Source organism: Streptopelia decaocto, assembly GCF_964273445.1.
Source record: "Streptopelia decaocto genome assembly, chromosome: 13".
Taxonomy (NCBI): Eukaryota; Metazoa; Chordata; class Aves; order Columbiformes; family Columbidae; genus Streptopelia; species Streptopelia decaocto.
In genome coordinates, this window is record NC_138668.1 from 16,147,553 (window position 1) to 16,165,328 (window position 17,776).

The 17,776-nt window shown below is 44.0% G+C and overlaps 2 protein-coding genes across 7 annotated transcripts in view; both read right to left on the reverse strand.

The window, feature by feature from the left end:
- The window catches only part of TXNDC11 (thioredoxin domain containing 11), a 32,857-nt gene extending 22,459 nt beyond the window's left edge, over positions 1-10,398 (reverse strand). The window contains exons 1-5 of one of the 3 annotated variants that reach the window (XM_082065028.1): positions 10,175-10,398; positions 6,546-6,620; positions 6,056-6,272; positions 5,103-5,200; positions 3,129-3,258 (exon numbers count right to left, since the gene is read on the reverse strand). In XM_082065028.1, coding sequence (XP_081921154.1) covers positions 3,129-3,258; positions 5,103-5,200; positions 6,056-6,272; positions 6,546-6,620; positions 10,175-10,320 — 666 coding nt within the window. In that variant the 5' untranslated portion in view covers positions 10,321-10,398. Of the gene's footprint in view, positions 1-3,128; positions 3,259-5,102; positions 5,201-6,055; positions 6,273-6,545; positions 6,621-9,068; positions 9,123-10,174 lie in introns of those variants that run through there. The other 2 variants (XM_082065030.1, XM_082065029.1) reach the window with 2 other exon arrangements.
- A 1,336-nt stretch (positions 10,399-11,734) lies between these two features.
- Positions 11,735-17,776, reverse strand: part of ZC3H7A (zinc finger CCCH-type containing 7A) — a 33,362-nt gene continuing 27,320 nt past the window's right edge. For 3 of the 4 annotated variants that reach the window (XM_082064231.1, XM_082064232.1, XM_082064230.1), the window contains 5 exons: positions 16,684-16,789; positions 16,085-16,193; positions 14,064-14,197; positions 13,551-13,714; positions 11,735-12,675 (listed from right to left, as the gene is read on the reverse strand). In XM_082064231.1, the coding sequence (XP_081920357.1) occupies positions 12,486-12,675; positions 13,551-13,714; positions 14,064-14,197; positions 16,085-16,193; positions 16,684-16,789 (703 nt within the window). In that variant the 3' untranslated portion in view covers positions 11,735-12,485. Of the gene's footprint in view, positions 12,676-13,550; positions 13,715-14,063; positions 14,214-16,084; positions 16,194-16,683; positions 16,790-17,776 lie in introns of those variants that run through there. The other variant, XR_014185287.1, reaches the window with a different exon arrangement.

Below are 17,776 nucleotides of genomic sequence, written 5' to 3' on the forward strand. Positions count from 1 at the left end.
AAAATACCCTGGAAACAAGAGAAGGAGGGCGCAGGAGCTCTTTTAAGCGTGGAAAAATGTGCTGAGTAAACTTCAGCTCTACATGATGCCCTGCAAAGGAACCACTCACCTACTTACAAACATATTGCATGCTCCAGATTACGCATAGTGCCGTCCTTGGACAGCGAAACAAAACAATGACGACAAAAAGTGAGTGACAGGCAACTCCTCTGCCACCTACTGCTTCCTCAATACGGGAGGCCCTGGCAGAGTGGAACGAAGTGGTGAAGGAACAGAACGGATCAGCTGCAAAGGGGTTCCTTCCTACTGACATTTTCCGTCAAAAGTAAATACCCCTAACAGAAGTTTGCAGAACCCATTTCTTAGCAGAACACAGGACTGAAAATGACACACTGAAGGTGACAAATCTTTCAGAAAATATTCTGAGCTTCAAATGAATTATTTTTTCAATGAAGAAAATCAGAAAAACCTGATCAAGCAGCAGCCAGTGGTCAATATGCATAATGTTCTATCCTTTACAGGCTTTTCTCCTTTCCCTTCTGCTAAAAATTAACATTTTTAACATATAAAAGATCAAGAATTCCAGGGAGACACTAGCCAAGGCTCTCACAATAGCAATTAGTGTGTGCCATGCACACACCCCTGTAACCTGCTCCACTCCTCAAACTTTCCAACTTAAATAAAGAGGTCGCTCCCTCGGTTGTAACTTCTCCTACAAATAGTATAAAGTTCATCAACTTGCATGGCAAACATTAGAAAATGTTCACATTTCTAACTGCTTAAAATGATGAAACACTGTGTTTCTTTCTGGTTTAAAACTGACTTCTCCTTTGTGCCTGTATCTGTTTCCCTCTTCATATCCAATTCTTTTCTTAGGTCTTCTCTGCATCCCAGCTCCTAATCACTCAGCAGTTGCTTTTCTTTTCGCACTCACCTGGACATGCACTGGCCAAGGCCATGTTCTCTGAACACATCTCGCTGCATGAGCTGGCTGCTATTTTTGTATCCCCTTCTCCCTCTCTTGTTCAGCTTTACAGAGGCGAGACACTGAGCACCCAGTGCCACAGCATGGGAAACAACCTCAGCCTTAAACAACTGTGGGGCAGCAGGACAGACCAGACCCTATTATGACCATGAGCCAGCACTGGGCCCTTGTGGCCAGGAAGGCCAATGGTACCTGGGGTGGATCAGAAGGGGGTGGTCAGTAGGTCAGAGAGGTTCTCCTGCCCCTCTGCTCTGCCCTGGGGAGACCACACCTGGAATATTGTGTCCAGTTGTGGCCCCTCAGTTCCAGCAGGACAGGGAACTGCTGCAGAGAGTCCAGCGCAGCCACCAAGATGCTGAAGGGAGTGGAGCATCTCCCGTGTGAGGAAAGGCTGAGGGAGCTGGGGCTCTGGAGCTGGACAAGAGGAGACCGAGGGGGGACTCATTCCTGGGGATCAATATGGAAAGGGGGAGTGTCAGGAGGATGGAGCCAGGCTCTTCTGGGTGACAACCAGTGATAGGACAAGGGGCAATGGGTGCAAACTGGAACACAGGAGGTTCCACTTAAACATGAGAAGAAACTTCTTCATGGTGAGGGTGGCAGAGCCTGGCCCAGGCTGCCCAGGGGGGTTGTGGAGTCTCCTTCTGTGCAGACATTGCAACCCGCCTGGACACCTTCCTGTGTAACCTCATCTGGGTGTTCCTGCTCCATGGGGGGATTGCACTGGATGAGCTTTCCAGGGCCCTTCCAACCCCTGACATTCTGTGGTTCCATGATTCTATTCTTAGTCCATTTCAGGAAAAAGAACCAAAAAATGCTAAACGTAAACAGAGATTGGGCATTTAGAGCCACAGAATTTGAAAAACAGGAAGGGGGGAAGTTTGAACGCAGAATTAAAAATATCTGTTCATTTGCTAAGCAGTATTTTAAAAAATATTTTCTGGTTCGCCCCCTCAATTTGTCTTTTCTCTTAGTCCTTTCCCAATGGAAGTGCACCTCCTACTGTAAAGCAAATTTATGCTCAATGACACTACCCTTATCAGTTACCTTTTGCAGACTATCAAGAAATAATTCGTCTATCACAGACAAAGAAACAAGCACAGCTGTTTTCAAATCTTTATAGGAGGCAAAAAAAAAAAAAAAAGAGGTTTAGAATGGGAAAACTGAAGCAATGAAAAGGACAACACAGTTGTTTGTGATCACAGCATCAGAGACAGACACACAACTCACCACTCCTGACTCCCAGTCCCCGCTTAAAACACTAAAACTAAACTGGGGGATAAACCGGAGCGTGAGCAGCACCTGCGCGTGGGGACAGCCGGAGTGCGGCCCCTTCGGCTCCCACCAAACGGCTCCATCCTGCACCAGCCCTCGGAACACGCACCAGTTCCAAGAGAACTCTGCTTAAAGCCCCTCCTGTGTTTTGGCCCCTACTAGCACCACCTGCATCCATTTGTTAATCAGGTTTTCTGTTCTGCTCTAATAGCCCGAGGTTTAGCAATATTACGGCATTTCTCCATTGTGCACTACAGAAACGAACAGTAACAAAGGGATTATAAATGGTTCTGTGGTAAGTGCACTTTGTCTAACTGGAAGACATTAATCCACTAGTATTGCCACCAATCCTTGCACCTCTGAACACAACAGACTGGAAATTAATAAACCACAATGACTGAAATTATGAAGTTACAGTAATCAAACTGGTTAGGAGCTGTTATTTCAACTGATTTCACATTTGTTTTTACTTATCAGGAAGGTTTAATATTCCTTTAAAAACTAAAGTAATGGTTATATATTTCTCAAATGCTTTCCCAACTTACACTGCGGGATTTCTGTGAACAGATTTCTCCCTTATTTCTTGTTCTTCTGTAACTTTTTGCTGAGGTAACAACTTTGATTGTTGTCTCTACATACGAAAGCACTGTAAATTAAAAGCATCGCTAAATCATAAGAGTCACTATACAGGGAACCAACATTATGAATTTGTCATTTCATATTTTTATGATTTTAACAAATTTACAGGGCACTGACTTCAGGATCCTGAAAATAAAACTGGTATTTTGGAGCAGATCAATTTTAATTGTGAAACAAGTCAAACTCTTTCTGAACCACAGTGGTAAAGCTAGAGAAGAGAGACAAGTACCTCATAATTTGAGAGGAAATCTAGTAATTTTGATCGAGACGAGATGTAGAGTAGTGGTGTCATCACCCGGCGAACAAACTTTTCAATATAAACAGCACTCATAGGGCCTTTGTATTCAATTGGTCCAAAACTAGTACCAAAAAAAATAATAAAACATTAAGACTTAAATTAGCAGTAGAGTCCTATCTCTGCCACCCCCGGGAGGGAATTACACAGACTCAGCCTCCAGGGAACTGCTCCCTGGGTTAATTAGCAGTGGCTTTCTGTGACTGAAATTGCAGCGACTCCCAGGCAGCACCTATGGGCAGATGCAGCGCGTTGCTGGGGACGAAGGGACAGAGACCTCCTCCCAGTCCCATTAGAGCAGCTGGTAAAATGCGGGTATGGATTATAAGATGTATCGTATACATGTATCTTTCTGCTTTGTCGGAAGTGACCTGAAAATAGAGATCTGAAAAATGCCACTGTTTTCACTTGATTTTTTAAAATCTTTACAAAGTTCAAACAGTATCAACCTGAAAAGGTGCAGTACTTTTACAGAAGACTTTTATAAGTAGCACCCAATAAAGCAGGGACTTTCCCGTCAGGCCACTGATGAACATTCAGTCCACGGATCCAGCTGATCCAACAGTTCACACCACATTAAGCGGTGCTAAAACAGAAGGCAGGCTGGGCCTTGAGAATGCGATTCTCCTTCGTCCCCTTGAAATCCTGTATCTGATTTCTCATCATTAGGTTGGACGAAGCGTCACAGTCCAAATGAAATCAAGCACAAAAATCATGAGGAATTAGTCCATTCCCACTGAATAATTTAAAGCGATATATCTTTTAATATACTTTATACTTACAGACACTCTGAAAAGTATCAAACTCACACGGATACACCTATATTCAGATGCTTGGAAGTGGTCTTCTAGTGCCCAGTAGATGATTTTAAATTCTATGCTGGCTTTTACAAACCTGTGTCTACATGCTCTGCTTCAACATGGCACGTGCCCAGTACATGACGCCTGAGGTTTAATATCTCAGGCATGAGGGGCGGATTGCCCTTCGGGGTTTTATCAAATATCTATATGAATTCACATCTCATCTCGTTGCAACTCTGTTTAAGGTTACTGATAATATCAAAGTGTATCCATCTAATGTGTAAATAAGTTTAATGCAATGTACACCCAAGTGGGATTGTTGTTTTTATTACAGTTTGAATTACGCTAGTGTCATCTGTGTCTGTTCCAAGTTCAGCTGACAAAGATAGGGATTCTTCCTCCTCAATACATAAATCCCTCCCAAAAACCAGAATCAGCCTCTGTAATGGAAGAGCTGCAGTTCAAAATTAGGGTATACAAGTAAAATGCAAGTGATATACTACACAGCATCCAGCTCTATGGTGTGTTTTCTTACCTTCTGCTCCACACAAAGAGAAAAAAAAAAAGGATAATAAACACAAATACTAAAAAACAAAAGTGAGATTATATAAAATGTTATACAATGGCATCTCAACATTTGGAGCATAAACAAGTGAGTGTAAAGTTCAAATTTAGAAAAAAGTCTTCAGCACATAGTGCCATTTAAATATGCACTTAAATTCCACTGAATTCAATAATCCATAAACACATTGTTGCTGCCTCAAATAAGGACCAGCTGATATAATCCATCCACAGAGCAAGCAGACAACTGCAATTAATACAGAAATCTGAATTCCTTGCTTCTCATTAGAGGCAGAACTTCCAGGAGATGCACGGGCAAAAGAAAATTTCCATAAGGACAAAGAATTGAGCAGCATGTCATTTAAGTGACATTTACAGCCTTCCTTGACATTCAATAGCGCAGGGATGAACTTCACCTGGAATCTCCTCATCTATGACTATTTACTATAGCCATAAATATAACGTTTTCAAAATTCAACATTTTATACAATCTCTTTGTTTCCCAAAACAACAACAAAACCCGCAGACTGCAGGTGTGAAATCCTACCTCCGATGGTATAAGTGTATCACAGGAAAATAAAAGAAATGCTTCTGCTTCCTGCATTTCCCCTGGTTCCACCAGCAATTTACAGCCACAAACAGCACCTGCAGAGCGGGTGAAAATTCACAGCTAACAAAGTAAACAAAGTACATTACTGTGACCTTCTCTAACTTGTGCTTTTCCTAAGCGGTTCTATCTGCTACTTGCAGTGTTTTTTTCAACTCAGTATTCAATTTCTGCCTCTCTGAATTCTATCACAAAAGACTTGCAAAATGACCAAAAAAATTTTTAAACAGAAATCCTTTTGGTCACTTTTCTTTCTAGTTTTTAAGCTTCCTAATCGAAATCTTTCAAATTTACTAACTTAGTTATGACCCATCGTAACTACTTTTTCTGCAGAGTGGAGCTCAGTGAGCAGAGGTTTAGGACTTGTGAAGTTTTCCCAGGTAACCAACTGCTGGAAAGCAGTGCTAGAGCTGCTGTCTCATTAGCTTATCTGATTACCAGTGTCTCCAAGGATCCTGGAACTGTTTCATCTTCAATATATGGACCATATCAACAAACAGAGAGTCTCAATTTAAAGATATTATGATAGACTAAGTTTCTTAAGAGAAATTAGTTTGGCCAGTAATACCAATAACATAAACCAAATACTCAGGCAACTCCCTTAAATTTCAGTTTGAAAGGAGGTGAATAAATCCGAGAACATTTTACAAGAAGAAACTTGCAGAGTTTCCCATTCAGGAGCAGAAATAACAGACAACTAAGCAGGAATCATGGGTTTCTCCATTTATTCTAACACTCTGTATGTGAAATTAAAATTAAGATGACTGGCTGAGTTATCCTAATGTGAGCATTCAAGTCCTACTGGTTCCCATGGGATGACAGAAACCAGCGTTGGCTTAGAGATTAAAAACCTATCAGGTCATGTTTAAGATTCATATATTCTCTGGAGTTACCTGGTCTGACAACCTGCTGGCCACGTGTTCTATTTCTTCTCTTGCCGCAATGGACTGGCCGCACCACGGCGCATAGAAGAAATACAGCACAACTTCTGCATCCTGACGAAGGTGATCTGCATAGTCCAATTGTCCCCGAAAAAGATCAATGACTGGAGATGTCGTGGAGAAGAAATTCACTGGAAGCTTCGCTGGCATGGTTACATCTTTCGCTCGGCTGCAGGAAGGAAATGAAAAGTGGTTGTGGAAACTGGGCAGCAGTAGTTCAGAAAGTGGGCTCAAAGCCCTCATTTTTCAATCTTAGCAAAGGTCGTGCAATGTCAAAATTTAGAAACTGATGCAAACACCTACAACTTACATTATCTGAGTTAGTGTCATGAGATACCGTACAAGCCTGAAGATCACCCTTACCACGCTCTGATATCATGCACTACGTTTACGGGTATGTTAGCTCACACTCATTGCTGGTTGCTGTAGACAATAACATTACCAGGAAGAGTGATTTCTTTGGATTTCTTCCCTGGCCTCATCCTCTTTTAACACTTGTACTCTAGGTGACAGCACCCTGATAAGAGAAGAGACACTGGTCATAAAGTCTTGTGATGTGACATTTATACAAACAGAAACTATTACCCTGCCTTACACTTGGCTTTATTCTACACTTCTAGTCTTTTATATTGTATTAGGAAAAAATACCTAAATGTGTGTTAGTTTATTTTACTCATTAGATCAGGGACTGTAAACTGTTCAGGGCATGTTTTGTCTTCAATATATGGACCATATCAACAAACAGAGAGTCTCAATTTAAAGATATTATGATAGACTAAGTTTCTTAAGAGAAATTAGTTTGACCAGTAATACTAATAACATAAACCAAATACTCAGGCAACCATTTTCTATCAAATCAGCAAGGAAACAATGCAGACTCAGCATTTCCAAGGTGCTCAGAAGCTGTTATGGTATAAATTGTCTTCAATGCAAGTAAATGATCATATTGCCTTTTTTATATTTTCTTAATTCCAAAATTGTCCACTAGCTGTATTTATACTAGAGCAAATCAGATGAAAAACTGGGCTGCACCATTGTAATGCTCAATTTTACCTGGTTCCTTATGTGATAGAAAGTTTTAGGAACCTTGTATCACAAGGTAAAATGCAAAATAATACAGTACAAACAAATTTTTACCTGATATTTGATCCTTCTCAGGTTACAATTTTAGTAATAGTGATAAAATTATTGATTCCTGAACACTGTCAAACTCATACATTCCGTAAGCTCCTAACAACGTGGCCACATTTCCAAACTTTACAGTTATTCTGGTTTGTAAGAAGAACCTTTGTCTTCACAACACAGACCCACAAAAGCCACAAATCTTCTCTCATTTCCAGGTTACTAAGCACACACTTAAAGCTCAAGCTTTAAGAATCACTCCCAGGTTGTTTTCTAAAGGCTATGGAAATTCTTCATTTGTATGTAAGAGATGATATTTGCTTCAAAGCCCAGAATTTTAAAAATATTAGCTGGTCCCTCATGATTACAGTTCATTGATTGTTAATACAATTAACAAAATTATGTTTTCGCACAGTTCCTTCCATGGACTTCCACCTTTGTCCCTCCCTTTCTCCCAGTCAGTGACCTCCACCAAATTAAAGTGGACAACTGGGTCAAGAGTTACGGCGAGTCGGATGAACACAGAACGTAACAGCATAAGCCTCGCAAATGAGACACGAAATTGGCTCCAAATTGCAAGAAAGTAAAACAGATCAGTGGAAGTCCCATGACGTGAATAAGTCAGGAACCACACGGCTACCCTCAAACATGAACAAAACTCTAGTAATTATTACAAAATAAAGCACAATAAATCAACCACTACCAGCTGCTTAAAACTATTTGGTCAGTAGTGTCTCCCTCTGCAATACCAAATGAATAACAGAGTACTTTTAGATAATTTCCAGGTTTACAAAGGGAATAGTGGTGTAAAACACTAAAAATTGCAGAAGTATAAACTGAGGATTGCGTAATAAATGATTATACAAACATAATATCATTTGCTGTTTACTAAAACACTGATTGTGTTTTTTACCTGCTGCACAGAGCCTATAAAAATTTAAACTCATTTCAAGAGAACAATGTGGTAATAAAGGAAAGGACGTGCAAGTGTGTGTATCATCAGTCCCTTTGAGCGGAAGGTCCTCAGACTGAGGTTGTCTCAAAAGACATTTGCATAGCGCCAGAAATAACTCGGGTTCTAAACCACAGGCTTTCCATAATAACGCATGTTAGGTCGGGCTTCATTTGGCTATTCCTTGAGCCACTATTATAATCCTGCGATACCTCAGATCCCACTAACGGATTGCCTTGTAGTAAAGGAATTTTCCCTTCCCATGGTTTTTATCCACTGGCCTCGGGAGTCACACGTGGTCAGCACAGGAGCTGCACTGTGGTGCTGAGACTTGCTTGCCAACTGTACCGACGTGTGATGAGACACTATGTACTGTAGTCACAGTTAACATGTGCAATTAACTGCCCTCCAAACTGCACACGGAATTTTTACACCTGAATTTCCTATATTTCTGACAGCAACAGAACAGGGAAATACTTTTCCGACACCAGTTTGTCCATTTAACTAACATCTGAAAAGCCAAAACCCTTTAATCAAACTTCCTGTATAGTACAGGGAGGCAAGAAGCACATTCCAAGCACATTCCATTTGTGAGCTTTCAAACACAGCTAACAGTAAAATGAAAGGAACGTGCAGGTTTTAAATAAAGCAGAGCAGGAAAACAGAGAGATGATAAATTCAGAAATCCTCCACCATACATTCAGGAATACAGCAAGAGCTTTACACTTCCATGTAAATGATCTGGTCACTGCGAGGCAGAGGCTGCTGGAACAGAGGCACTGCTGCTGCACAGCAACTCACCGACAGACCGACCATTCACCCCAACTCAAACAATATATCCTCTGCGCACAGGTGAGAAAATAAGGCCTTAGCGTTTTCCAGAAGCATTACCTGTGTGCTGAGTGTTTCTTGGAATAAAAAATTGTCAGATCCTGCAGAGCACGGAAGTAATCAAATCCTTGTAGACTTTTGCCACTCCCAAAATGAAACCTCAATTGCAGCAGATGTTCTTAAATTAACACAGCACACCCTGAAGCACGTAACAGTCACCTTGACCTAAAACCCGTCCAGAACACTCAGAGCCCACTCGGGGCTCCAGAAACGTTTATGTGCCCCCAGGAGCCACGGACACCGGGCTCCCGGCAGTCGGGAACCAAAGACACACTTGCGACCAACAAAGTTCCAGCTCCCAAGAGCAGCACCACCACATTGGGAAAATAAAATGAAAGATTTTTAAAAAGCAAAGCACCCTTCTGACTGAAGCAGGTGCAGGTAATGGGGGTGTCAGCATTAACACATGAGCCAGAAGAGACCTGTTGTGTCCCCCTTGTGCCCTCATGCCAAGACAGCCGGCTGGGCACGCTGAGGAAAGGGGCTCAGCCCCGGGCCCCTCAGCCCTCTGTGACAGCGTGAGGTGCGAGTTGTCCTCCGGAGACACACGAACAGCTTTCTCAACACAGCGCCTGCCTCTCGGGTGTGTGTGCGCCCCGTACCGCCGCCACACCCCGACACCCTCCAGGGCAGACGTACATACGTGTCCTAAAAACACCGCCGCTTCTCTGCCACCCACACACCAGTGCGGGGACCGGGGCCGCCGCCCCTGCCCCGCCAGCCCTGCCCGCCGCGGCCCCCGGGTCCCGCCGCCCCGCGGGCTGGGACGCTGTTCCACCACACGAGGCGGCCGCCGTTGCCACGGGGATCGCGTGTGGTGGGCTGGGGAGGAAGGTCGGTCTGTCTGTCTGTCTGTCCCCCGCCCCAGGGACGGCTGCTCCTGACAGGGCCCGAGCACAGCGCGAGGAGACGGGCGGCGGGAGCGGGAACCCCCGGCCCGGCCGCCCCGGCCCAAGCCGCCTCGGCACCCGCAGGCCCGGGGCGGGACCCCGCGGGCGGCTCTGCCCCAGCCCGCCGGGCTCCACCGCCTCCAGGAAGGGCGCCGGACGGCCGTGTCCGTCGGCCGGGCCCCGCGTTCCCCAGGCCCGCCCGCCCCCCGCCATTACCTGCAGGTGACTTTGAGGGCGACGAGGAAGGCGCAGCCCAGCACGATGGCAGCGCCGCACAGCAGCTCGGGCCGCCGCGCCATCTGCGCTGCGCGGGGCCGCAGCCGAGGGGCAGCCGAGGGGCCGGAGCCGCCGCATAACGACATCACCCCGGCCCGGGCGGGGTGCGGGGCCGCCCGGCCGCTCCCGCTCGCACACGTCTCCACCGCCCGCCTGTCAGCCGCGCCGGGGCGGCCCCTGCCGCCCGCCAACCCGCCGCCGACACGTCGCGCCGCCCGAGCAGGCGCACAGGGGCTGGGCCCGGCCCGGCTGGGGCAGCCGGGAGCCCGGGGAAGGCGAAGGGAAGGCAGGCGAGGGGGCAGCTGGTCTCTGTGGAGCCGCCCTCGGCCTGAGGAGAAACCCGTCAGGAATTCCTGAGCTCGCCCCGGCTGCTCGTCAGGACGTTGTCAAACGCCCCTGCCCGGGACCAGCGGGAACAAATCCCCCGGTAACGCCGTTTCTGGCAGCACCGACCCCCCCGGAATCATTAAACACTTCACACCGTCCATACAGAACAAGGATTTCATGTTTAGTTTCGTCGAGAATTACTTCCAGTAATTTACAGAGCACTTACATTAAACAATGAAAGCATAAAATTTAGAAAACAATTCAGAAAGGCACACGATACAACCAGGTTTTGTCACAGAAATAACAGTGTCCATCGTACTCTATTTCAAGCAGATAATTACAAACAAGGTAAAAAGTGAGCGCTGCAGCAGGTGCTGTTCCAAGCACCAAGCGATTGATCTGCACACCCCGTCCCAATGAACCTCAGCCCGGCACAAAAGGAACAGCCACTGCAATTCCCTGGCTGAAGCAGAGGGTGATGTTTTAATACTCCTTGTGCTTTTATTTTGTGCTGTGAAAGGGGCACAGCAGCCAGGCTGGTCACGTGTATCACTGAACTTTGGTTCAACACCTTTTATACACACAATATATGGCCAGTGACTACATTCAAACTACTGAAGTAATTCTTAAAGCTCTTCTAATAATATAAGGTCAGCCAGCAACAGAAGAATACTCTCCAGGGAGAAGGGAGGCACGAGGGAAAAGAAGAATCCTAGCTTTAGCTAGTTTTAATGAATGATTGAAAGAAGCTTTGTAAAAAAAAAGGAGGAAAAAAACCCACACAAAGCCATCGGAAAACCTGACCTGCAGAGAAGCCAGAATGCAGGAGAAGCTCCAGAACTGCAAAGCCCAAAGGCTCCTCAGTCACAAGTCACCTCAGCCCGTGGAGGGGAATCAAAGTCCCACCCTGAGGGTCGGTTCATGCCCTAAACCAAAAGGCTGAAAACACGTCCCAGCAGCTCCAAAACGCTCGCCTACCTCCCAGGTTAGGTGGCTGGTTTTGTTATGTTAGTGACTGTGATGAGCTAAAGACAATACAGAAAACTGCAAACAAGCAGCTGGAGACACAAATACCAACTGATTCCATTTTAAACTACGGGTGCTCAAGCTTTTCCTAATAAGCAAATCACTGGGTTGGTTTTTTTTACAAAATCTCAATCCTGAGAGGATACATGCAGAAAACAGCTTTGTGTAAAGGTCTCTTTATTACAGGCAACATTAGTCCATACAGTAATACACGATACTGACATACAAGTGTAATCTTTCAAAATCATCATTTAAACAGCAAAGACCAAGAAACAGAATTTTAACTACTTCGTTTTCAAAAATTAATACTTTTTTTCCTCCCAAGATCCTTTTCCAGTAAATTATATTGAAACATACAAATAGAGAAAAAAAATACCCATTCAACATATATTGCAGTTAAATGGTTGTTTTGTTTAAAATCTTTAATAAGAAAATCCTTTTTAGCAACCTACATATAGATAAGTAGCAAACTTTGTTTTAAACAAATCCTCTCCATTAAAAGATCTGAAGAATTTGCATCCGTCATTGTCTCCTCAGCCCAGAACACTCTGTTTTGTAATACCTTGATACCTTGAAGTTTTTCAACTGAAGGACTGATACTAGGGGGCTTCCTAGATATTATAACCTCTCTTCCTCCCCTTCTATTTCCTAACTGTCTGTCCAACAGAAGGTGAGTAAGCACATAATACTTCAGATTTTTTTAACCACCACTCTGTTTCACGAGAGCATAGACAGGTCTGCCCAATCCCCCTAAATCTACTATATTTTGCTGTTCAGGAGGAACAATATATGCCAATAAAAGCAGAAAACCTGCAGCTTTTCTGTCACATGCTTTTGATTATTGTCAAATTTTCTGGTTTATGCTTCCAGCTGATAACATGTATGTGTCATCTCAGTATTAGTTTAAATCTTTAAACAAAAAACTATATTTTCCAAAGTCATTATCGCTGGGAGCAATCAAGTGATCTTTCCTTGCTTTGCTGAGCTTCATTCTTAAAACTTGTCTTCGTTCTTCCCACTCACGGAGTTCAGCATTTCCATGGGCAAATTTACAGTTGTTGCCTTCAGTGCAAGTACCAGCCATATATCTGTGAAGACAGATTTCAAATAGCGTTTCCACAGAATTATCGTCATCACTATTGCATCGAAGTATTTTTATCTGGCTGTGTTTTTCAAATACACTACAATATTACGCACCAAAAAAATAAGCGGAGGAGCATTTAGTTTTTAAGTAAGACAATACTAACTCTGTTTAGCATTTGATTGTATTTTTCTTTCCCAGCTGTCAAATATTTATAGAAGACAAGAGATGGCTCTTTTTTTTCTGTTCTTCAGACTGCTGCTTTACTGAGTAATTCAATGCTTCAAACCTTTAATTTCATCAGGTCAAATTATCAGGTAAATTCTTATCATATAACTCAGCTATATAAGTACTATTGTTAAAATGTTTGACTCACTAATCACCCTCTGTTATCTAAATTTTCCCAGCAGTGCTGGGAAAAACAACAGATCTTGCACGTGCCCTTCCACACACTCCAACGATTTCCAGTAAGAAATACTCAATTTTAGCAAAGTAGTTTTGATGCTACCAACATTTCTACTTGCCTTAAAGCTCCCATATCCATGTCCAGCTGGGTATTTTTCTTGCATTGCACAGGTAATTAATATGCAGATGCCTCAGTAAACTTGTAATAATACCAACAATCTTTCACACAGCTGCAATAAGCTTGCAACCCTTTATTAACATCACGCAGGTAATTAATTTGATGCCACAACTCACCTTGTCACTCCCTGAGTTCTAACAGTACGTGTTAAAATATTGTCACTATTAGTTTCTTGTTGAAAGATGTATGCAGAGCAAGAAACATTAGAAACATCGTCTGTCAAAACTAGTTATCACCTTAATTATTTCTGCTATGAACTGTCATTTTTCAGCATTGTTGACATCTTAAAAGCCACATACCTATCACAAATGCTAAAATATCCGGTTGGAAAGCGATACTGCCAGCAGTTTTGATCGTCCTCAGTGTGGAAAACCTTCTCTTTATGCTTTTCAGAAGAAATGTGACCCTGCCATTGCTTCTCACTATTACAGTTCTTCCCACACATCCAGCAGTGAAAATCCACCTGTTTCACAGGGAATTTGAAAACAAAATATTAAGAATTCAATACCGTAAGCACAGAATTGCTCCTAATACATTTTGAGTGTTTTCTTCACGTTGCCCTGTCAATTGTTGTTTATCTAAACAGCTATAGTTATTTAAGCAATCACCTGAAGTTTATGACCTCCATTGGCTGTAGAGGATTCAGAAGAACCGCCTTACAGCATCAGTTAAAGTTTGCATTTAGTGTAGCTAGAAATGATCTGAGGAAGCACCAAGAAAATAAGGACGATGACGTATGTTACCAACTGGGGGGCTGGAGCAGGAAACAAACACCCCAAGCCCCACATGTGTGAATTTATACCATTACTTACTGTCACTTCAGCATAGTCAGTTGGCATGTGAATTTGCTTCCCATTTTCTTTGTTCGCCTGTGCAGCTGTATCATCTCCTTTTTCTGGTTTTTGACTTTTTAGCCATATGTCATACAATTTCTCCAAGTCTTGAACTAATGAGAGCAGAAGCTAAAATAAGTAATTAGCAATTAAGGCAAGAGTTTGAGAATACTAGATAAATGACTGAGTATAATTCAGTCCCCACCTACTGCAAGAAGAGAAAAGGAAAGACCATGTAGACAGTTGCAGAGTTTGGAGACAGGAGCCTAGAGGAATCCCAGAATCCCAGAGTGTCAGGGGTTGGAAGGGCCCTGGAAAGCTCATCCAGTGCAATCCCCCATGGAGCAGGAACACCCAGATGAGGTTACACAGGAAGGTGTCCAGGCGGGTTGGAATGTCTGCACAGAAGGAGACTCCACAACCTCCCTGGGCAGCCTGGGCCAGGCTCTGCCACCCCCACCGGGAACAAGTTTCTTCTCATCTTTCAGTGGAACCTCCTGTGTTCCAGTTTGCACCCATTGCCCCTTGTCCTATCACTGGTTGTCACCCAGAAGAGCCTGGCTCCATCCTCCTGACACTCCCCCTTTCCATATTGATCCCCAGGAATGAGTCCCCCCTCAGTCTCCTCTTGTCCAGCTCCAAAGCCCCAGCTCCCTCAGCCTTTCCTCACACGGGAGATGCTCCACTCCCTTCAGCATCTTGGTGGCTGCGCTGGACTCTCTCCAGCAGTTCCCTGTCCTGCTGGAACTGAGGGGCCACAACTGGACACAATATTCCAGGTGTGGTCTCCCCAGGGCAGAGCAGAGGGGCGGGAGAACCTCTCTGACCTACTGACCACCCCCCTTCTAACCCACCCCAGGTACCATCGGCTTCCTGGCCACAAGGGCCCAGTGCTGGCTCATGCTCATCCTGCTGTTCATCAGGACCCCCAGGTCCCTTTCCCCTACACTGCTCTCCAACAGCTCGTTTCCCAATTTATACTGGAACCTGGGGTTGTTCCTGCCCAGATTCAAGACTCTACACTTGCCCTTGTTCTATTTCATTGAAAGTTTCCCTGCCCAGCTCTCCAGCCTGTCCAGGTCTCTGATGGCAGCACAGCTTCCAGTGTCAGCCACTCCTCCCAGCTTGGTGTCACCAGCAAACTTGCTGACAGTCACTCTATTCCCTCCTCCAAATCACTGATGAATATATTGAATAATACCGGCCCCAGCACTGCCCCCTGAGGCACTGCACTGGATACAGGCCCCAACTGGACTCTGCCCCATTGACCACGACTCTCTGGCTTCTTCCCTTCAGCCAGTTCACAGTCACCTCACTACCTGGTCATCCAGAATCTCTGGCTACTTACCAAGACCCATTTCTGCCTATTTATGCAGATGTTACACATTTCTAACAGGCACCCCAAGTACAGATAACAACTGTGCCACTGTGTATCAGTACCTGAATTTCGAAGCACTAATCTAAAGTCCTTGGTAAATTTAATCTATTATTATTTAATCTATTATTAAATTTAAGCTATTATAATTTACGTCATTCAGCACTTCCAATTTTCAATTATTTCTCGCCTGCAACACTCCAATGAGATAACAAATCAATGTCAGAAAGTGAACAGTAATTTCCAGCAAATCCCCTGGGGGGCAGAATTCTTCCGTGAATAGCTTATTTGATATCAACAGCATCCCACTGCGTGCACATGGCAACAGAGAGCATCAACACCAGCTGAATGCTTGAATATACTATTTCAAAGACATCTAAAAAATTTTGATACAAGCCACTTCATTGTTAAAAAACACATCAAGCAACAAATACATCACATGGCTATCTTTATTTAATATTGGTTTTGAATACCCAGTCTGGGCTTATCCAAATTTAAAGAAAAAGGCACCTGCAAGGTTTACTACAAAAGACGGTGAAAGAAACGATTAAAAAGAAATTGAGGAACAAGAATGAAAAGCAGAACAGTGAGATTTACAACGTGCTAGATTTACTCTTCTACTTACTGCTGTTCTCCTTCATATAGGTCCACATCTCTCTTTCCTCAGGACTGTGAGCAAAGGAGCAGTTTCCATCATACTGACATTTCTTGCCTGAAGCAATATGATTGCACAACTGCAATGGGAATTCAAAACAAAAATCAAGATAAAGTAAAATGAATGATACTAGAAAATTGTTTTCAGTCTTCACTAGTGTTTCTCCTCCCAATCAGACACTTATAGCACCTGAAAAATCATGTTTATTTTATTTTAAAAAATCATATATTGTAGTTCAAAAAAGCAAACTCCTGGAAGCAAGTACTGGGACTGGTTTTTGTCTCCAGATTACCAGACCACAGATATATTCAACGTATTTCTGAAATAGTCACTGGAAATAGTAAGAACATAGTTAAATAACTAAAAAAGTAACTTCCACTGATCAGAAAGCATTTCAGTAGTAACATGCGAGTTGTTGCTTTTCTAAGGCTGGACCTTGTACAACCACTATGAACATCTCACCAGCTCCAGGGGAATTTCTGCAGAACTGATGAAACCAGCCCCATTACCAGTATTTTCCAGTTAGTCTATTTTTTTATAACTAAAATATTAGTTTGGGGTTAACATACATCAAATTGCAGAGGCACTTGTTTCTTTGCAGGGAGGGGACGAATGTTCATCCACTTCTTACGTTCATTAGACATGACGAGCACCACACGGCGATCTTTGGTCCATCTAGAAAATAAGCATTCAACGAAAGAAAATACTATTAAAAAAAGACACACTGTGTGAACAGAAACAGAACCAGGAAAGCCCTGAAAGGTTCTTTATAAAGCTTTCATCATATATTTGAGATTTAATTAAATTCTATCAAGCCTTGACCGTAACTGCAAATTAAAAAAAAAACAAAACCAAAAAACAGAAAACCAGACCCTGAAGTGTTTCTCATTACCAGTTGTGGCAGAACGCAAACCCCCCTCTCTCCCCTCCCTCCTTCGCTATGGAAGGAGCAGACACATCTCCCTCTCTCTGCTGCTGGAGCCTGACAGCTGCTTTTGTTTGGCCCCAGAGCCCCTGGCCAGGGCCGTCAGGAGAAGGGAGCGCAGAGGTGCCAGGAGCCGCTGGGCGCCCACGGCCAGTGTGGGGGATGTTTGGAGGCTCCAGGGGCACCCACAGCCAGGGTGGGGGTGCAGAGAAGCTTCTGGAATGCCCACAGTCAGATCTGATCAGGCTATAAAAACGGGATTCTCGTCGAGATTCCACTGCCCCCCCCCCCGGGACGGAGACTCCGCTTGCCTTGCCGCCACATGTGTGAGTAAAATTAACCCTCGCGGGATTGCGAGTGTATCTGCTTTCCGTGCACATTTGCACGTGTATTTATACATTCCGTGCACATTTGCACACGTACTTTCCGTGCTCAATATGAGCACGTGTATAAATTAATCCTCGCAGAATCGCGAGTGTATTTTCCTCCCGTGCTTCCACATAAGCACGTGTAATATTCCGTGCACATTTCTCCTCACAGGATTGCGAGTGTACTATAAATTTCCCCTCGCAGAATCGCGAGTGTACACTTTCCGTACTCAGTTCGAGTCCGTGTGTCCCTTTACAATAACCCCACACCGTGTTCATGCCGTGTGGACTCTGCCCGGACTCAGGGCGGCTCCGGCATTGTTCTGGTGAAGCCACGTGCGTGCACTCTGTGCACCTCCTGTTGTATTA